At 41.2% G+C, this 22,595-nt stretch overlaps 3 protein-coding genes across 3 annotated transcripts in view; 2 read left to right on the top strand and 1 right to left on the bottom strand.

Annotated features, from left to right (window-relative positions):
• Window positions 1-713: 713 nt before the first annotated feature.
• LOC143544134 (GDSL esterase/lipase At5g33370-like) lies at window positions 714-2,315 on the bottom strand. Its single transcript, XM_077036291.1, has 5 exons — window positions 2,009-2,315; window positions 1,754-1,881; window positions 1,417-1,659; window positions 1,086-1,338; window positions 714-990 (listed from the first exon to the last, which is right to left on the bottom strand). The coding sequence occupies exons 1-5, from the start codon at window positions 2,253-2,255 to the stop codon at window positions 758-760; spliced, it is 1,104 nt and encodes a 367-aa protein (XP_076892406.1). The 5' UTR covers window positions 2,256-2,315; the 3' UTR covers window positions 714-757.
• Window positions 2,316-5,183: 2,868 nt separating this feature from the next.
• LOC143544133 (uncharacterized) lies at window positions 5,184-7,669 on the top strand. The gene has a single exon (XM_077036289.1). It carries the CDS (start codon window positions 5,307-5,309, stop codon window positions 7,662-7,664), a length of 2,358 nt encoding a protein of 785 aa, XP_076892404.1. The 5' UTR covers window positions 5,184-5,306; the 3' UTR covers window positions 7,665-7,669.
• Window positions 7,670-7,671: 2 nt separating this feature from the next.
• Window positions 7,672-22,595, top strand: part of LOC143544131 (sister chromatid cohesion 1 protein 4-like) — a 240,928-nt gene continuing 226,004 nt past the window's right edge. The window contains exons 1-3 of the mRNA XM_077036288.1: window positions 7,672-7,818; window positions 7,919-8,003; window positions 8,246-8,349. Of these exons, the coding sequence (XP_076892403.1) occupies window positions 7,947-8,003; window positions 8,246-8,349 (161 nt within the window). The 5' untranslated portion in view covers window positions 7,672-7,818; window positions 7,919-7,946. The remainder of the gene's footprint in view (window positions 7,819-7,918; window positions 8,004-8,245; window positions 8,350-22,595) is intronic.

Raw genomic sequence — 22,595 nt, forward strand, 5'->3', positions numbered from 1 at the left:
CTTGAATCAATTCATTCGAATTCGAGTTTCAAATATGAACAGAATCGAATTTCGAATATGAGATATAATACGAATACGAATCAACTAATCCAACTATTAAACGAATACGAATCAAATACGAATACCAACAAAAAAATAAATTATTCGACTTATTCGATTCGATTAAGTTGAAAATTCGTTATTCGATTCGATGAACACCCCTATCTATAAATAAGCTTTATATAGGATTTAGTATTTAAATAACTTACATGTGTAACCTAAAAAACATGTGGTATAACATTCTAAAGCATAAAAATACCCGCGTACAAAAAACGCACGCCTCATGTGCGCTTTTCTGCCTAAAAAACCGCACCTCACTTGTGCTTTTTTTACTTTGGTCGCCTTGTGTCGGTTTGCAACTTTGCGCTTTTTATAACCAAGGTGGTGTGCTTCTGGTTTCATATGTCACGACTTTTTACTTTTTTTACATTTATGTTATTTTCTATATACTTGGAAAAAGAAGTACTTTTATATATTTCATAAACAGAAATTATTTGGAAGATTACATAAATGCTTATCATTAATTTAAATTTGAAACATTTTCTTTTAGCATCTTCCCATGAGATTATCTCTTACAAACAATAAAAGTATTCAACAGGAACTATTTAATTTGCACAAACATGTTTAATTAAACACATAAAAACTAAAATCAAGATAAACTTAGTGCATGGATGATCATACACGTTGAGTCTTATTGATTGAAATAAATGGTCATTAATTAATTCTGAGCATCTAAGGCCAAAATGGTGCTTAGATTCATCGGATTCATGTACTCACTCGAGCCGGTCATCATTTGCTCAACGATAATCTTGTTGGCTCTTTCCGACGGATGGAAGGGGTCCCAGAATGCATACAAATCTCTATTGGGGCATAAGTTCGACAACTGCGTGCATAGACCGAGCCCATTGTATGGTCCTTGTCCACAACATGCTATCTTCGACGACACAAATCCTGCGCAAGTTAACCGAACCATCTTGAGCTAAAATGCAACCTCAAAGTGTATAATATATAGTTACTAATCAGAAATGGCCAAATGGGGTATTTACCAAAAGCTCTCGGATCAGTAATGAAGTTCGAGTGCATTTTCTTGGAGTCCACGGCTATAAATACATGACTGCCTATTTTGTTATTGAGATTATTTAGCATTTGATATAATTGCGGGTTAAATAACTCTGCAGCCTGTTGAAGTTCAGCTGCACATTCACCATTTCGGCTGCGTTGGGCTAGCTCAGCTGGGACACACCCTAACGGGCCGGTTCCTGTCACAAGAACCCGACGGGCTCCCAAATTATACAATTTCTGCAATACGGTTTATTGCTCAATAAAACTTATAACAATGAAAAAAAATATTGTATGTACATATGTTTAAGAACATACTGTTAGGATCTTTTTGTATTCGGATATGATAAAACGGACATAATTAGGGAGGGAGTATTGTTGAGAACGGGCCGAGTTGGGGATCAGATAGTAATTATTGACAAAGTCGTTTCCACCAAGCGTCATGAGAACAAGGGCGTTTTTTACGAGCTTTTTGGTCTGGCTCGCTCCTATGAGCCCGCTTACTCGTTGTTGGTACTCTCTAAAGTATTCTAGTTGCAATGGCATCCGGATAATATTTATCTGAAAACATTGGTAATTCAATACAAATATGTTATAACTTTTTTTATTTTAGGTTCATGGTAGAACATAAAATGTAAGTTGGAAAAGATTATACGAATTGGACTCCGGTGTCATTAAGTATTCCAATCCCAGCTGAAGCAAAGTTAGCGCCAACGAGTAGTCTCTGGCCCCTGAGTTGTGGGCTCAAGTACGGCAATGTGGGCTCCGCGTTCATACGCTGACCTAGAAAATAGATATATATAGAAACATTCAATATAAGAGAACTGTAAGAGCCATATAAATATTTGTACATGTTATTTTTATTAGTCAAACGGTGAAAATATGTAAAAGGGTATTTTAGGAACTTAACTGATAAGGTCGGGCATGTTGTAGCCGTTAGAGAAACGACCTGTTGGTCTATGTGTAGGATAGTCAATGCCATAAGGAGGCGAGTCAGCCCGAGCAGATGTAACTAAATAGTTGTTGTTTCCGTTGTCAACTAACGAGTCTCCAAACACAAAAAATGCTCGAGCTGTGACACTAGGAAAAGTTGTTGCAAGTACCAAAATTGATAAGATTAAGGTGAATGAAAGACCATAAAATGTAGAAACAGCCATGAATTGTTTTGTAGAAACTATTGGCTGGTAATACTATGTATGATCATAATGTGAAATATACGTAGGTGATTTATATAGTGTTCATATTTTGTAAACTATAATATTATAAAATGTGTGTAACTTTTAGCTAGCACAGTTGTAAAGAAGTACCATCAATGATGCAGCGTAATTCAAATGTCTACAATATTGGTGGACAGTTGATGTAAAATTAAATTTGTGTTACAATAACAACAATAATATAAACAGTTGTTAGAATAATAGCTGAAGTTTATCAATTGTAAACAATGCTAGAATTTAATAATGGCAAACTTGTTGGAAATCAGACCCAATATTCAAACACGAGAAGACGAGAACACAAATTTGAACAACTTGTTCGACTCTTTTCTTTAATATAATAAAATTGAAAAATTTGACCACGTAAATTATTAATTCTTATTAATCTATCTATACTAAACTCAAAACTTAAACTAATTAACTATATATGACTCGAACTTTTATAAACTTATCTTAATATAAAGATAATTATAATGACTTTAAACAACTCAATAAACTTAACTAACGAACTCAAACTCTAATAATTTAAACATTATCAAGATTAATCCTTCATTTCTTCATTCACCCACTTAATCTAGATGTGAAGTAGTCTTTAACTTTCTTCTTATTTGGTTTAACCATTTAGCCCTTTCACTTGTGAACTATTAGGATTAACCCTTAAAAGCTAATTGTGAATATATGTAAAAGGGTATATATATTATGAACTTAACTGATAATGTCGGGCATGTTTAAGCAATTAGAGAAACGGCCCGTTGGTTTATGTGTACGATAATCAATGGCATAAGGAAGCGTGCATTTAGTCGCTTAATACATTAGCATATACTCGTAATCTACCTTAATACGATAATACGTATACAGAACAAATACAACTAATATATTTGTATATTAATGATAAATGTATGCAAATAGAAGATTAAACGAGGAATTTATTTGAGAGTGAGGAACTAGGCCGGCTTTTAATTAAGTTGCATCATGTGATTGAGATATATGAAAGTTGTGGAGTAGTTAAGAGTGAAGTACTACCACCAGAATAATTGAATAGGTAGTGCATTAAACTCACATGCATCATGCATGTACTTATGTTTGTTGAATATTAAACCAATCCTATGAACATCTCGTGAAATATTTGCTTTTAGCTACGGCCTCTTGTCTGGTGCCTTTTTCAACCCCCACCCATCGTAAGAGTTAATTATCAAACGGTTGCATTTGGGTTTTAGTTCGATTAGAGCCAGAACTTTATAACATGTCCCGATAACAGGATATGACTTGATGTGAAGTTAAACGGGGTTGGGATTGGGTTTGGAGCAAATGAGTTCGGGTCACAAACAGGCTGATATGTTAATGACACGTTTGGAAATGCATCTAAACGTGTTTAACCTGCATAACCAATGGTGAACACGGGAGTTCTTTTCAACCGTGTCTCACTCAAATATAGTTTTCCGGTTTGGGTTGGGAAAAGCATATACAACGTCAACATAATAATATTTTCTCTGAATTTTCATTTTTTTAAATGATTAATTACATTTTCAAAACAAACATTCTTAAGCAATTAATTCCCGATATAACAAATACAGTTATCGTTCAAATATCTATTGACAGTCAGTGTACACAAGTCGAACTTCACATACTTTAGGGCAAGGTTTTTTTTCATTCTGAGCTGTCTTGAATTTCATCATCAGTGGCATGGTTTTTGCCAGTAATTCTTAGTAGCTTAACTTTTGATTCAACTCAGTGGATCTACTTCGGTCATTTCCCTTGGCTATTTTTTTTCACATCTTAATATCATACTAGCATACTTGAAGGATCCAAGTTTTTGCAAAAATGACTTGTCTCCGGTCTCGATGCAAATACATATTTAATGGATTTAGTTGACATTTCATGAATCCATCAATGGCCCTTAAAGAACCTAAAAGGGTTCGGGCCCATAAACAATCGACAATGATCCACAATGAATTGAGAAATAAGAGGGATATGATCTCATACTTCCCTTGATAATCCCTTCACAAAATTATTTAAATTCATAATAAAAACACGTTACTACTAATATTCTAAATAATTATAAATTACAATGACACTTAGGCTATGTGTTATAGTATGACTACTATGGACTAGTTAAAGTGTCACGTTATTATCACGTAAGCAGTGAGCTTTAATTAACTGAACCTTTAATAATTGTGGTGTAGTTTAACAATATATTAAAAAAGTGTAATAGGCTGAATGAAGTGGACCCCACCTTTTTAGCCCTCTTGAGCCTTAAGAGGATAGCGAGAGGACGGATGTCGTGTGGCACTGACATGATTGCGCCACCCCCTTGACGCCTTAACATTTAACAACACAATCCTTATAGTCTAAATTCATAAATATATTTATATTAGCAAAAGTTATTAAACACATATAATAATACTAAACGTCACGTATATTAAAGCAAAATTTAACTTTCTTTTTGAACGACCAACGAATCCTTTAAATGTGTTACTAGTCAAATTCATTAAATCGGGATACACTCGGCTTCCGATACGGGAAGAACCCTCACATAAAACCGCTCATGAACACTCGCTCGAAAACACGACAACGTGATGAAACAAAAGTCGTTCAATTCAAGAATCCAACAGTGAACATTACATGCTCGTCTGGTCTCTCATCATCACTCCGTGCTGCAAAAACTAAATGATTGAAACATGAGTCACATAAAATCTCAAGCGTCTTCCTTACCACTAGATCACAAGCTCATTGACATAAAGTAAATCGAAAGGCTCGTTTAGTTTTTAAATAAAAAGATTTTAAATTCAATTAAAATAATAATAAACTAAATAAAAAGGCCGAATAAATGTGCCAATCAGACCAGACCCGGATCAACCCGTCACGATTCACGAACCGGCCTGTTCACGACACGTCGTTGACCGACCCATTTACCCGATTAAATCGACAAACTTTATAAACTCAAAACCCACAATCCGCTGTAACTAGGGTTTTACAGACAATGATATTACGACAACAATGACGCCATTAAACCATCCACTGCGAACTCACCTTGCCGTCCACGTGTCCCGTAAGCTCTTCAATCGTACTTACTCTCAATCCATTCATTCCAATTATCCCAAATTCAATACAATCATAAAACCCAAAACCCTAGAAGATGCTGTTAATAGCTTTAATCGTCTGTTTTATTCAAACCCAGTACCCCCAATCCCACAATTCACTAAAGTCTTAACCTTTATTGTTAATATGAAACATTATGCCTCAGCAATTGCTTTAATTAAACAGTTTGACTTTTTGGGAGTCAACCCTGTTGTTCAACCCACTATTTACATCTTCAACATTGCAATTAACTGTTTCTGTCATTTGAAAAAAGTCGAGTTTGGGTTTGCCGTGTTGGCGAAAGCCGTTAAGCTCGGGTACCAAACCGATAGTGCTACTTTCAATACTTTGATTAGGGGATTATGTGATGATAATAAGCTGCGTCACGCGATTAAGTTGTTTGATCGGATTATGGAAGTCGGGTTTAAACCGAGTGTCGTGACGTACGGGACGTTGATTAACGGGCTTTGTAAGTCGGGAGATACGCGTGCGGCGGTTGTTTTGATTAAGAAGATGGAAACGTCGACTTGCCCGCCCGGGATTATTCAGTATAGTAATGTTATTGATAGTTTGTGTAAGAGTGAACGGTTTTCGGAAGCGTTGAAGTTTTTTGGTGAAATGAAGGAAAAGGGTGTGGCGCCTAATGTTGTGACGTACACGTGCTTGATTCGCGGGTTGTGTAGTGCGCGCTCGTGGGATGAGGCGCTCGAGTTGTTGAGTGAAATGCATGGGGAGAATATTTCACCGAATGTGCACACGTTTACGGTTTTGTTGGATGCGTTGTGTATAGAAGGGAGGGTGACCGAAGCGGAAAGTTTGTTGTCGTTGATGATTCAAAGAGGTGCGATGCCGAATACTGTAACGTATAATTCACTTATTGACGGTTACTGCTTGCTTGGGAAGGTGGATGTTGCTAGGAAGTTGTTTGACTCCATGGTTGACCGAGATTGCAGGCATTCGGTTATCAGTTACAACATCTTGATCAAAGGGTACGCTGAAAACAAACGAATAGACGAAGCGTTAAGCGTTTTTCATGAGATGAGTAAGGAAGATATTGTTCCTAGTATTGTTACATACAACACTCTTATACTAGGTTTGTGTCTCGTGAACCGACTTGAGGGCGCGCTTTTGCTTCGTAATGAAATGAAATCTCATGGTTTTAATCCAGATATATTTACTTACAATACACTATTAGATGCCCTTTGCAAGAATAGGAAACTAGATGAAGCCCTAAAGTTGTTTGACTCTATGGTTGACCATGGTTGCATGCCTGCGGTTATGAGTTACAACATATTAATCAAAGGGTACTGTGAAAATGAAGTAATAGATGAAGCTATGAATATGTTCAGTAAAATGTCTAAGAACGGTATCGATCCTAACCTAGTTACATACAACACTCTAATTAGTGGTTTGATTCACGAGGGCCGACTTGAGGAGGCTCGTACGCTTTCTTCTGAAATGAAATCGCGTGGTTTGAGTCAAGATATTTTTACTTTCAATACTATGTTAGATGCCCTTTGTAAAAATGGGAAGCTAGATGAAGCGCTGAATATGTTTAACGTGATGGATGATGATGGTATTGTTCCTGATATTGTCACGTGCAATTGCATGATTGATGGTTTGTGCAAATTTGGAGAAACGAATGATGCGCATGGGATCTTTTTGAGTCTTTCTGCTAGAGGCTTGCAGCCTAATGTTCGTACATATAATATTATGATTGACGGGCTCTGTAAAATTGCTGAAGTTGATAAAGCAAATACATTGTTTATAGAAATGAAATCGCGTGGTTTGATTCAAGATATTTTCACTTTCAATACTATATTGGATGCCCTTTGTAAAAACGGGAAGCTAGATGAAGCCCTGAATATGTTTAACACGATGGACAATGATGGTGTTGTTCCTGATATTGTCACTTGCAATTGCATGATTGATGGTTTGTGCAAATCTGGGAAAACGGAAGATGCGTATGGGATCTTTTTGAGTCTTTCTGCTAGATGCTTGCGGCCTAACGTTCGTACATATAACATTATGATTGATGGGTTCTGTAAAATGGGTGAAATTGATAAAGCAAATACATTGTTTTTCGAAATGGAAGCGAATGGTTGTCGTCCAGATGAGGTTACATATAAGATAATGTTGAAGGGATTTATTAAAGCAAATGAGATCACCAAGGCTGTTGAGTTTGTTAACGGGCCATATAACGTTAAGTTTTCGGCTGGTGTGAAGAAGTTTGCTAAAAGGTTGTTCCGTGCCAATGGGTTAAAAGACTTTTCCTAAATACCAATGAAAAGTTAATACCTTAGCTTACATCTTTTCGAATATGTGATCTTTCAATCCAAAAGTTGATTTCAATGGCACCTGTGAAATTCATATGTAATCTCAAAGATGTATAAGTTGAATACAATGAAAGACTTCTTACGACCCAAATCAGGTATTGTTGGCAGAAAACATAGAAATCTTTTGATTTTCTTTAGTTAAAATGATCATCATTCAGCTTCACATTTTTTAGCACAATTTATCCTTCATTACAGTTATGTGTTGCTGAGAAGACCGAAGAAGATGTTCCGTTCGTCAAATGTTACAGTTGAACAAACTAAGATCGATACCCTTCTCAAGGTTGGTGTTCAATTTGAGAAATCTTAACGTATTTACATGTCGTATTTTGCATCTGTTATGCTCAAAAAGCATATCTCAAGTGTGTTGGAGGTTGATAGCAACGGTTACAAAGTAGCCACCTCTGTTCTTAAAGACCATTTTTAAGTAAATGTGATGCAGTCCCATGGCGTAGATGTTGTATTGTTTATTTTCATCAAAATAGTTTATTTTCGTTGATGATTGCAAACCGCGGTTATTGTCAGGTTACATGTGGAAACCAAGTAGTCCAAAATCAGAGATTTGATGTCTGCCATTTACAATGCAAGTCAAAAGCCAATTGGTGCAATTTCCACCCTGTCAATATTTGGTGAGTACAATCTCAAGGTTCTTTACACTTAACTATTTTCTTTTGGGAAATTGACATTGTAAAAAGAAATTGAATACAAGTTTTTAATGGAGGATTTTAAGTATTATGTTGTTTTATTTTTTTAAGTCCAACTGCAGTCTTACATGAAGTAGATGTAGAAATTTTGAACTGCCTGATAGTTGACTTTTTTTTTCTGATCTGTCATAGTGTGATTTGACTATCCTACATTAAGCCAAGGTTCTAGTTACTTATTTTATTCATACATCTGTATATGTTTTAGTCTGACAAACCAATGTAATTAAAATAGAATTTGACTCTGATTTTTGTTCTTTTATTGCTCCATTGTATTTGTTGAGTCATAGGCAGACATATATTGGTATTTATTTGTTGTTTCCATGTTCTTTTACTTACCTTGTGTTTATAATAAGATTATTTGCTACCTTATTTGACAAGATGATTCAAGCAGGAACTAAATGTTCTTACTGTTACATCAATATACTATTATATGTTTCTTTCAAGTTATTTGTATTTTGTTTTGCACGATTAATGGCTCCTCAAAAAAATATGTCATTTTATTATTCTATAGTTCTTTTTTGCTGCATTTTATGTTCTTGCATATAATTAAGGAACATGTGCATTTGTAGCTAATAGTCAATGCATTTGTTACCTTTATTAATGTTAACTTAATATAGAGAATCAATTTAATTAGAAAGCTGTGAGGCCATATTATCCATTGTTTAAAAATAATATATAAAAGTATGTTGGATATACTCTCTCTCTCTTACTCTAGGATATACTCTTTCTCTTACACTATAGGTCAACCAACTTTTTAAACGAATAATGTTCCGGTTGACATGTTTAATAAGTATGCCGTTTTAGTTGGGCACAATTTGTTTTTTAGTGTTGGGTTCGGGTCGTCGAAGGTACCGCCTCCCCTAAATTAAACATAATCCCTAAGAATATGGGTACTAGTAAGCCATCACTGAAAAGGGAACTGAAGGACACCCTACTTGATGTACTTTGTTAATTTTTAATGGGTCATTAAAATTTGGGTTTATACATGTGAACACTTTCATCATTAAACAATAATTTTCGCTACTCATGGGTCAAACCCGGATAGTTTTTAAACGGGTTTAAATATCTCATCAAACCTGGATAGCCATTATTTAATTTTTCTCTTCTACATTTTCTCCGTCACCGGTTTATCAACCCCACCACCGGTTAACTTCTGATTACCATTCACCATCATCAACCTCTCCTATCATGCATCAACCACCATCGTCACTTACATCAATCGTCCCTTTGTTGGATTTCTCTTGAATTGCCATTATGAACAACTCATGAACGTAAACAAACATATATCAACAAATGTAAATTAACACAAACATAAATGAATGTAAATAGATGCATTTAAATGAATACAAACAAATAAATATAAAACATTAAGTACATGATTTATTAAATATTTCATCCAAAAAAGGAACATAAATATACATAACCAAACATAAGGGATTAAAATAGTCTAAGATATTATAAACTTTCTTAGGGTAAATTAAATTAAAATATAAAAAAATGTATATTCAAGATATTAGAAAACGATAAGTATAATAAAATCTTAAATATATATACACATCCTGTAATACAAAAGATAAAAAGCCCGTAAAAGTGTAAAACTATAAAAAGGTTGCAATTTGTCTCTTATTCTCATGTTTATACGTCTCTTTCTCTTTCCATCGATGAAAGTGTTCCCTACCAACACATTTAAAGCTAAAGAGGACGGGATGAATGAGTCCAAAATCATGATAAAATCATATTTTTTTTTCTTATGAAACAGTAGAAGAAATTAATATTAGAGACAGATCTATCTCTTCTAATAAAAGCATACCACTTTTGCCACTTGTCAATACTATAGCCCTCCTCACATTTTTTTAACCAATTTTCATATATGGTCCTTATCTTTTAAGTCATTTCAATATATGACATTAAAATTATAGGTTTATTTCAACTAAATTCGTTACTACATATAATAAGTATTCTCCATATGGATTGACAAAAGACGATTAGTCATAAGTGTTTATTATGGTTTATATTCAAAATAATAAACAATAAACATTCGATTCATAATATGTGGAATGAGAACAATCAACTTGGACTAAATCCTGATAACGTCAGCGGCTAAGGCTTAGCTTTTAATACCTAAAAATACATATGATTTTAAAACTAAAAGTTTTCAGGTCGACCCGAAACCTAGAATTCGGACCCAAGAACCAACCCGAATTACTTCGGTTCAAGTTCTGGTTAGTATTTTCTTGGGTTCGAGTTTTTCGGGCCGGGTTAGTTTGGGTTCAAGTACGGGTTTTCTTGGGTTGGGTTTCATGTTACGAGTAAAAGTGACAGCCCTACTTTCAACGATTATATATAAGAATCACTACATTCACTTTATGCAACTTTAAATCTTATAATATTCTTCTAACTCAAAATAATCACTATTATTTGAACATGGTTTTAATGTTAGTATGTATTTTTCACTTTCCTAGCAATTACATTCATATGAAACAAACAAATCATATATTTAAATTTTTGGTTTTTATTTCGCTTGATTAATTAATTTTTAATTGTAAAATATAAAGTTAATTAAAACATTTGTCATACACAGAATATTAATAACAAATTTATCATCATCGATCAATTTCAAATCGTAAAGATTCTAATGATGATTATATCATCAAAGTTCAGGTATATGGTTTTTGAGATAATCATGTTTTTTTTTATAAACATGAGCAGATATTCTCAAATGACATGATATTTTATGTGTATGAATATTTTTTTTATTAGTATCATAGATATATATTATCATTTATCTAGAGTTGCTATGTACTTGGAGAACTTTTTTTGTCACACGGACAACTATATGTGGCTATATTAAAAGTTATAAGCAGGCCTGTATATTACTTTATTAATAGCTACAAGCAGACATGGACTAAAGATTTTGATTTTTGATAAACAATATATACCTGCTAATACAATCACAAATGTAGTGTAAAAGGAAGTTTTTACCTATTTATAACATATTTGTGTAATCTTAGTTATGTAATTTATGTAATTTTAATTTAATTGTAATTGTATTAACAATATATAATCAATTTCTTGAATGTATTTCACTTAATGGTCAAAGTTTAAAATTTCAACAATTACCCGTGTAATACACGGGCCTCAAACTAGTGATATTATATGTAACTCAATAAATAAATATTATCTTTTAACCTTCTTTTGAAAGAAACATACTAGGGTGTGCATAAAACCGAAAACCATCTCGTAATCAAATCCAAACAAAATTGATTATTTGGTTTTATCATGTAACAAAACAATTGAAAAAATAACAATTTATATCTTTTCAAATTTGAATTTGAACGCTACTTAACTTATATGAATTTAGGGGGTGTTTGGGATTGCTTATATTCACCAACTTATAACTTATAAACTTTTCAAAAAGTAATAAGGTGTTTGGGATTGCTTATATTGTGAGAGGAAAAATTTCATAAGTTACACTTTTGTAACTTATTAACTTAATAAAATGTTACAAGGAGGCAAAACAAGGAGTCCAAACACCCTTTTAATAAATACTTTAACGTAAATATTAAACCAAATGAATAAAAATAATTAATCAATAATTTTTATATGTATAAAAAAGTTAGGTTCAAGTTCATTATATTTGGTTGATTTTTATTTCTTTTCCATGTAAAAGTCAAGCCAAATTGTAAAACTTGAAAAAAAAATGAAGTCGAACTAAACTCAAACCGAAAACCCAAATATCTTGGTCAAAAAACTGGATCAAAAAACTCAAAATCAACATTTCAATTTTTTTGTTTGTGAAGAGGTAGGTCCCAGCAGGGCTCAGTTGGTCCCGCATGACTCACCTTGAACAGGGATGTCTGCGCAAAGACCATCTACTCCCGCAGGACCCACCATGCTCAGAGAAGCCTACGCGCAGTATGCAAGCTGCATACGCAGGGAAAAGCCTCCCAATGGTAAAGTAACCCGCCTGTTCCCGCAGTTGCGGATACAAGCCATCAGGGAAGGCTACCCGCACAGCATAGCTACACGCATAAGGCTTAACACTTACAAATATTCAGTGTCACCTGAAAGAATGAGCAAAGGCGGGAGGGGGAAAACTCCCGCCAAAATGGGCCAGTCCGTATGATGGAGGATCTTTTGCGTGATACCTGACGAGGTAAAGACAAAAGATCTGACCAAGAATGCGACAGCTCACTGACAGCAGCGTGGCAGACAGCATGCCACAGCACTGTGACCAATAGCCGCCGCCTGCCCACCAACTCCTGCCAGACCACGTGCCTAGCCTGCAGTTGGTAGAAGACGAAGAGTGCACGGCACGCCTGCTCTGTGTCAGCCGCTACCTATCCACCACTCACAGGTAGGGCACGTGCATAGGTTACAGTTGGTAGCGTGTTGGGCCGGCTAAACCCCTTGGAAACCTACCTTCGGCTATAAAAGACAGCAAATGGTATTATCATTTCATCATCTACTATCTCGTATAACTTACTTGATAACTGCTCTAATAGTATTCATATACTTTTATATTCAAAGAGCAATATAGACTGATTCTCACGCCGGAGGGTGGTCACAAGGAGGAACTCCCCCCCCTTCTCAGTGACGAGCTTACGGTGTCTGTTTTGCAGGTTCCCTGAAGTACAACTTACTCTGCTGGACCTAACCTTCGTGGGAAACATTACTTAGCCCCCAGATTACCTATAATCTGCCCGGGGTCACTTAGTGTTTCTTCATTGGCGCCATCCGTGCATAAAGCTAGAACTACATCTTTCTCCAGTTTTTCAAAACTTCCAAGATGACTAGAGAAATTCCGGTAACCACAACCCCAGCCACTGGGGTAAACACCGGCAACACAATGTTTACAAACACTACCCCAGCCACCCAAGCTGGGGCAAGTGAAGTACATTTTACGAACACTACCCCAGTCACTCATGTAGGGGCAAGTGGAGTAAATATTCCACTGGGATTCACTGATACCCAGCTGGAAAAACGAACTCGAGCCCCTCGCCAAACACTTGATCAAGTGAAGGCATGGGCCGAGGCACGTCAACGAGAATTTCAGGCTGAGTTGGACGAACGCTTGCGTTCAGTCCAACAAGCTGAGGAATTCGGTAGTACTCGCCAGCACCTCAACATGAGTAGTGAGTACGAGCACTCGGACGACGAGAGGGAAGACTCCGACACCGACGCGAACCCTCGCCATAGGGCGAAAGGGAAGCGTAAGGAAACGGATCCCCAGCCAAAAAGGAATTTCGGAGAAGCATTCCAACCAGTCACGGAAAAAAGCTCGCGTGACTTCTCCAAGGCCTTTAGACCTACTGCCACAAACGCAGGAAGGTCAAAATTTGCAAGGGACATTGCAGAAGCAATCGCCCCGAGGAGTGCCAAACAAATGTCCAACATTGGCACATACGATGGTCTATCCGACCCAGATGACCATCTGAACAGGTTCATTGCGGGGGCAACCGTCAGTAACTGGACGGAACCCACGTGGTGCTACATGTTCCAGATGACTCTGGTAGGAGCAGCCAGAGCATGGTTCGACCGTTTACCGGTCCACCACATTTATGACTGGGCAGACTTCCAGAACAAGTTCAGTCAACAGTTTAGTCAACAGAGGAAGCACACTGAGGAGCAGTGGACGATCCTCAACTGTGTGAGAGAAGAGGATGAATCCTTACTGGACTTCATCACCCGCTTCAACTCCAAGAAGCTGAGTCTGGGCAACATCAGCGAAGACCTCGTTCGCGCCGCTTTCATTCAGGGCGCTGAGTACCCAGAACTTATCCGCACTCTGACGGGTAAAGACGGCATGCCATCCACATGGGATGCCATAATGACGGCAGCCAAGCGCTTCGCCGAAACGGAGAAACAGCTGGGAAGAGATCTCCCCCAGAATACAAACCTCTACACACAGAGGACAAGGGAGAACAATGTGAGAACCGCCCGGCTAAACAAAAAGAGGCGGCAAGGTATTTGGCAGTCAAGGATAAACTTTGACACCCCCTCAAGCTCTCGCCCTCTGGTTGGCGGAAGGGACAACACGCACCCTTCGAACCGGAAAAACCGTTGGACGCCACTCACCAAGAGCGTCACGGAGATATTTGCCACGGAAAAACTGCCATGGCCAAAAGCCCCAGCGATCCGACAGAAACCCAATGCGGATCAGAGCAAGTCTTGTGACTTCCATGGGACAAAGGGCCATAGCACTGAGGAGTGCACATCCTTGAGGGACATCGTCGAGACATTCGTCAAGGATGGGAGGCTCGCACACCTCGTGGCATCTATCAAGAAGGGAGGAAGGAACGACAACAGGTACAGGGGTAACGGACGAAAGCCCGTCGACATCAGCATCAACATGGTCCATGGTAAGGTCAGAGGAAGAAAGAGACCGATGACCGAACCATGCGCATGGAAGGAAGCAGAAGTGCGCTTCCCGCGAGTGCCGGGAGGCCCAAACAAAGAAGGCCCCATTATCATTAAAAGCCAGCTGGGGCACTACATCACCTCCCGCACCCTCGTTGACAATGGCGCATCGTCGACAGTGATGTACAGGCAGTTCTTCGACAAGCTCGATGATGAAGACAAGGAACGCCTGGAGACGGTCTACGCTTCAATGGAAGGGTTTGACGGCAGCATGAACACTCCCTTGGGCATCCTATCTTTCCCCGTCACTCTCACCGATGGGAATTATTCACGCACGGAGGATGTGGATTTTGTTGTGATGAAAAAACCACATCATACGTATGACATCCTATTCGGGAGAGACGGGATGGCAAGATTCAACGCCGTGGTATCCTCAGTCCACGGCATGATGGGATGGCCAACAACTGAAGGCGTAGCAATGATCACGGGCATTCCCCAGGTATGCATCGCATCTGTCTCCTCTAAACCCAAACCGAAGATGGCCAAACAAACCATCACTGAACCTGAACAGTGGGCATTCAATGGGAAATATCCCGATCAGGCCGTTACCATTGGCCCGACAATTGTTGATCCAACACGCACCTTACTCAAGCGCTTACTGCAGCGAAACGCAGACATCTTCGCGTGGACACCAGCCGACATGACTGGTGTACCCCGGGGAAAGGCAGAGCATAAGCTCAAATGCGATCCGGCCGTTACGCCGATCGTACAAAAGCGCAGAGTAATGGGGCCCGAGCAAACCAACGCGTGCAGAACCCAAGTCAAGGAACTCCTTGATGCGGGCATCGTGCGCGTCAGCAAATATCAAACATGGGTTGCAAATCCCGTAATGGTACCGAAGAATAACAAACAATGGCGCATGTGCATAGATTTCAAAGATTTGAATAAAGCATGCCCCAAAGATTGTTATCCGTTGCCAGAAATTGATCTCAAGGTGGATTCGGTGGCACCATTTCGCCTTAAATGCTTCTTGGATGCGTACAAAGGGTACCATCAAATCCACATGGCTGTAGATGACCAGGACAAAACCGCCTTTCGGACGCCCGATGGCACATTTTGTTATAAAATGATGCCATTCGGACTTAAGAACGCGGGGTCCACGTACCAACGACTAATGGACAAAGAGTTTCACGCCCAAATTGGGAGAAACTTGGAAGTCTATATGGATGATTTGGTCATCAAAAGCCCCGAGCCAGAGGCGATGTTGAAAGACATTGAGGAAACTTTCAACACACTCAGAAAGATAAACATGAAGCTCAACCCGAGCAAGTGTTCATTTGGGGTGGAAGAAGGGAAGTTCTTAGGAGTCATTATTACTAAAGATGGCTTCAGAGCGAACCCTGAAAAGGTCGAAGCCGTTGTCAAAATGGAATCACCTACCACCATAAAACAGGCTCAAACACTTAATGGACGACTAGTCGCGCTTAACCGCTTTTTGGCAAACCATGCGGATAGGTCGTCCCCTTTTGTGTCAACGCTAAGAAATTGTTTAAAGAAAACGCACTTCCGCTGGACACCAGAAGCGGAAGCAGCTTTTCAGGAGATTCGATCACGCCTGATCGAACTCCCAACACTCACGGCACCACAAGCGGGGGAGGAGTTAATCCTATACCTCTCCGCAACAGATAAAGCAACCGGGGCAGTCCTGCTTGTAGAACGAAAAGGCATCCAGATGCCAATCTATTATGTTAGCCGCGTGCTGGCAGACGCGGAAACCCGGTACTCTACCCTGGAAAAACTGGTCTTGGCACTTATACACGCTTCACGCAGGTTGAGACGATATTTCCAGGGTCACCCAATCACTATTCTCACCAACTTCAAACTCTCAAATGTTCTAGGCAAACCCGAGTTATCGGGACGTCTAGCCAAATGGGCAATTGAATTGGGAGAATATGCGATTCAATACAAGCCGAGACCAGCCATTAAAGGTCAGGTCCTGGCTGATTTTATTGCAGAAGTCCCCGCTTCACGGGAGAAAGAGTGCCAGGAGGAGGTTCAACCCTCCCCAGCACACGAAATCGATGAAGTCTGGCGACTCTACACTGATGGAGCAGCTAGTAACGAGGGTTCAGGCGCAGGATTAAAATTAACAAATCCAGCAGGCCAGGAATATACTTATGCTATTCGGCTGGATTTTCCAAGTACGAATAACGAAGCTGAATATGAAGCATTCCTGGCCGGATTGAGGATTGCGCGAAAGATGGGTGTAAAAAATTTGGAAGCCCACGTAGATTCCATGCTAGTGGCAAACCAAATAAACGGGACGTACACAGCTGTGAACGACACAATGGCCCTGTACCTTGCCCAAGCCAAAGCCATCATGCGCGATTTTAATGATTGTAAAGTGATACACGTCAAGCGCAGCGAAAACAAATCTGCGGATGCGTTAAGCAAGCTTGCATCACTGGCCTTCACCCACTTGGGAAAGGACATCCGCGTGGAACTCCTCGAAACACCATCAGTCCCGCACAAGGAAATTTGTGTCATCCAAACCGGTACAGAAACATGGATGACCCCAATAATAAAATACCTTGAAGCAGGAACGTTACCAGAGTCGAAGTCACAGGCAAGAAAACTACGCTGTAAAGCACTGAATTATCAGCTGGTCAATGACACCCTTTACAGACGTAACTTTCTTGGCCCATTGTTAAGATGCGTGGACAACCAAGATGCTGACTACCTCCTAAGGGAGGTTCACGAAGGCATCTGTGGAGTACACGCAGGCCCCCGCGCTGTGGTAGCCAAGCTAAACAACGCGGGATACTTCTGGCCGGGGATGCATATGGACGCGTTGGCATACATCAGAAAATGCAGATCTTGCCAGCTTTACGCACCCAACACGCATCGCCCGAAAAACGAACTTGTTCCTGTCACTTCCTCGTGGCCATTTCAGAAGTGGGCCATTGACGTGACAGGCCCATTTCCAACAGCAGCTGGGAATGTTCAGTTCCTAGTGGTAGCCATTGACTACTTCACCAAATGGATAGAAGCGAAACCTTTAGCCCAAACAACCGCAAAGCATATCAAAAAATTTATTTGGGAATTTATTATTTGTCGTTTTGGACTTCCACAGAATTTGGTAAGCGACAATGGCACCAACTTTGCTGACAAGAAGCTGCAGCAGTGGCTGAAAGAACTTCAAATCACCCACACCTTTACCTCAGTGGCACACCCGCAAGGTAACGGTGAGGTGGAAAGAGCAAATAAGAGCATCGTCGAAGGCATAAAGAGAAGACTCTTGGAACATAGATCCGGTTGGGTGGACGAGCTTCCACACGTCCTTTGGGCAAACAGAACGCTGAAGAAGACCAGTACGGGAGAAACCCCGTTCAGTCTCACTTATGGCACTGAAGCCATGATCCCAGTCGAAATCGGTTTACCCTCACCAAGGGTCTTAATCCAACCAGAAGACAATGATGCGGAAAGACGGTTAGACCTTATGCTAACCGAAGAGCGCAGAGACTTAGCCGCCGTGCGTGAAGAAAACTACAAACGACAAATGCAAAAATACTACAACACGCGGGTAAAACTCTGCAACTTCAAGGAAGGAGACTACATACTGCGTAACAACGAGGCTTCGAACCAACAACGCCCAGGAAAGTTGGCCCCGATTTGGGAAGGGCCATACATTATCAAAGAAGTTCTGGGAAAGGGCGCGTACCGGCTCGAAAGGCTCGATGGCACTCCCATCCCTAGAACATGGAATGGAGCTCAATTACGCAAATGTTATATGTAGATCAATTCCAACTTGTAAAGAAAAGGCCTAGAGCCACTTCTAATGGAAATGATTCTCCTTTCATGATGTATTAATAGCTTGTAACCTATGAACTTCCCTTACGGGAAGAAGTAGTTGCGTGTGGAAGGCGGCAATACCCGCATAAACACAACGCCAAAATGTTAAAAAGTTCTAAGGAAAACCTACACGCAGGTCAGATGTAGGTAAAGTTTAGCCATCCTTGTAAGTGCAAGTGACGGTCTTACCCGCACAATCACGAACAAGGAAGCCAAACTTAACTTACCGTCTACCACGTTAAAAGGTTAACTTATGAACACTTAAAGGATAAGAAAAACCTACACGCAGGTCAGATATAGGTCTAAAGTTAAAGCCATCCTACTAAGTGCAAGTGACGGTTACACCCGCACAATCACGAAAGAGGAAGCGAAAACTTTAGTCCATTATCAACCACGTTCGAAGGTTAACTTATGAACACTTAAAGGATAAGAAAAACCTACACGCAGGTCAGATATAGGTCTAAAGTTAAAGCCATCCTACTAAGTGCAAGTGACGGTTACACCCGCACAATCACGAAAGAGGAAGCGAAAACTTTAGTCCATTATCAACCACGTTCGAAGGTTAACTTATGAACACTTAAAGGATAAGGAAAACCTACACGCAGGTCAAATAGAGGGTAAAGATTAGCCATCCTACCAAGTGCAAGTGACGGTTTTACCCGCACAATCACGAAGGAGGAGGCGAAACTTTAACCCATCATCAACCACGTTCAAAGGTTCTTATTCTAAACACTTGGGAAATTGCTAATTTAAACTAAGTATGCAAGTCATAAGTTTATAAAGCAAAGAACCCAAGGAAATAACAATCTTATACGCAAAGAGATTAATATTTCACAATCAATTACAAGAATGGCTGGGTAACTACCCGCCTAAAAGAAATCTATACAAGGCTGTCTATCCTAGTAGTGGGAAGGGATCTTCAGGATCAGGCTTCAGGGCCACCTCCGCTTGGACCAGCACCGTCAGAGCGCGGCTGCCCAAGGAAAGCCTTAAGGATGCTTAGCCCATCATCAGCAGCAGCAGTTTCATTCACCTTCTCCACCACTGGATGCGGGAAGGCAGCGTACTGATTCACAGCTTGGTCATAAGCAGCTTCAGTATTAACATTGAATAAAGGGAAGTTGGAGGGCGGAAAGCCTCTCTCAGCAAACCCTAGACCAAGCAGGAAGCCAGTCTTCTGCCCATCCTCATGAGAAGCGTTGAGGGCTGCGCTCATTGCATCGTCGTAAGAGGTCTCTGAAAGGACCCGACGCACAACCTACAAAAGAATATTACAAGTTAGAACATTTTCTAATTACGAGCGGAAAGCGTAAAGAAAAAGATAAAGATACCTCAGGCAACGCTTCTCGAAGCAGCCATTGGAGGGTAGCTTGACTTTCTTTGTAAGCACGTTCGGCTCCGCTTTTATCAAGGTTGGCAAGTTGAACTTCCTTGGCGGCAGCTTCTTCGACGCTTTTGAGTTTCCTTTCAGTACGGTCAAGCATCCCCCTCTGGTCAAGGATCTCCTGCAGCTTCTTGGCATCTTCCATTGCCAAGGCGTCATGAGCATGCTGAAGAGCCTTTAATTTGCATTTAAGCTGCTCATTCTCTTCGCGAAGTGGCTCAGCAACAGCTTCAGCCTTGGCAGCCCTCTCAGTTGAGTTTCGCGCAGTCTCCTTGGCCAGCCGAAGCTGTTCATTCACAGCTTGGGCAGCCTTGGAGCGGGCCTCGAGTCGCGCCTGGACTTCAACCTCGAGGGCCTTGAATGCCCTCTCCTTCTCGGCTGCGGCAGTGGCCAACTGCCGGTTCTCCTCCCGAAGAGCCCGCGCTTCAGATACATCTTTGGCGCGAGCTGCTTTTAACTTGTCGTTTTCACGACAAAGCAGCTCGACGCGGGGCTGCGTTCGGGCCTGGAGAACCCGAAGCTCATTGGTTAGCCTACCCTCTTGGTAGCTAGCCATGGCTTCCCCCAACGCACCATGAGGAGCAGCGTGGCGAGCCCAGTCCACGCACTCCACAGGGGTGCGAAGGGTTGTTCCTCGGCGTATGTTCCATCTTGGAACATACACTTCATTGGAATCCGACACTGCAAAAGAAACAAAGGCAGTTAGGAAAAGATGACAAAAATATACAAAGAAAAAAGAACCCTACGTACCTGTAGGGTCAATAACAGGCCGATAGCCGCCAAACCCATCACCTGAACCTAAAGGAAATCCATCCAACAGGTCAGGCAGACGGGAAGGTGGCGTAGATCGGCGGGAAGCCCGGCGCGTACCTGATGGTCCGGCCGTCGGTGCCGGTGGCGCAGGTATAGTGGCAGCCGCCGTGGTAGCCATTGTTGGCGCCGTCTCCTCAGCAACAGTAACCGCCGGCTCCGTGAAAGATGCTGTAAAAATTGCACTCACGGCCGGCGGAGACACCTTCTCAGCTGGAACAGCCTCAGGAAGGCTGGAACCAGCGGAAGCAAGCGTAGACGCCTGGGTCGACGCCTCGGGAAGGCTGACCGAGCCTACCGTCATTGGCGGGGGAATACTTACTCCAACTCCACCCTGGAATGCGTCAACATCCACACCTGCACAAGCAAAAGTGTTAGAAAAATTTATTTGAAACAAATCTAGACAAGAATTATGGGGGTACTTACGGGGTTTCTTGAGCTTGAACGCACGGACGAGCGGGGGCGAACCCGATGGAGCCGGCCTCTTGACACCGGTAACCGTCGTCGTCGCTGCCTCCCCGGAGGTAACACCTGCAGCCTCCGGAGCGGTGGTCTCCTCACCACCGGCCTTCCCCGCCACCTCTGCATTATCTGACTCCGAGTCAGATAGGACTACCGGGTCGGCCGTAGAGGCCACCTTCTCCTTGCCTTTCCCGACGGCAGCCTTTTTCTTCCGCACCAGTGGAGGACCTTCTGCGGATTCCTCAGAAGAAGAAATGTCATGAACTCCAGCAGCAGGCACAGCATTGAGAGGTTCAGGGTAGAAGATAGGCTTACCTGGCCGTCGGTGGCTCAGGATCTCTTGGCCTGGCGGGTAAACCTCCACGAACCGACCCGCAGTCTGCTCTAAGATGGGCAACTCGTTCTCGTCCAGAGCACGAGTACCCATCCGCGCAGGACCATCTTCCTCCCGCGGATTCAGGAGCGACTGAAGATCGTTACCCTCTGAAATCAACAAGAAAGTTAGAAAAAATCGTAGTCAGCAAAAAAGAAACAAGACATACCATAAGGGGTAGAGTTCGAACCATATTCAAGGACGATCGGAACCTTATCCGCATTCGCCGCCTTCCACACCCGGCTCATCCCCAGCATCACCATCGCCGACTCCGGAAAACGGAAAACCGGGGACTGGACCCGGGATATCTTCGCGAACCATTCCGCCTCCTCGTAGTTGATGGCGGGAAGGTTCGGAAGCGGCTGGCCATTCTTGAACTTCATGGCAATGGGGATGGCTCGAGCGGATATAAAGAAGAACTCTCTTCTCCATGAGCGAAGACTCCGCTCGGTGGTACAAATCTTTAAACCCTTGATACGGGTTGTAAGAGTGTACCACCCTTGGATGCACCTCCAAGTATAGAAGGTCATCAGGCGGTCAACAAGGGGCTCAAGGCCCAGTATCCGGCACACCCACTCAAAGTGCCGGACCTTGGCAATGGCCATGGGGTGCACCTCTGTCAGGTGCACACCGTGCCTCTCTAGGACACGGTACACAAACTTTGTCAACGGAAACCTAAGGTTCCCGTAGACAAAGAATGCAGCATAAACCCCGATTTTGCCACTAGGGGCATCGTACACAGTATGGTGGGGCTCAGGAAACTCAGGCTCGAGAGACTCGAGCATGAACTTCCTGACGATATACTGGTACAGCTCGACAGGAAGATAACACTGGCATTCGCCAGCAGTCTTCTGATCATCAGCATCGTGAGAAGACATGGTGGAAGAAAGAAGAGATTTCAGAGCAATGCTTTACTGAAAAAGATAAGTT

The sequence above is a fragment of the Bidens hawaiensis genome, unplaced genomic scaffold (genome assembly GCF_021521415.1).
Source record: "Bidens hawaiensis isolate Kalapana, Puna unplaced genomic scaffold, B.hawaiensis_p1.1 tig00013428_1, whole genome shotgun sequence".
In the NCBI taxonomy this organism is placed as follows: Eukaryota; Viridiplantae; Streptophyta; class Magnoliopsida; order Asterales; family Asteraceae; genus Bidens; species Bidens hawaiensis.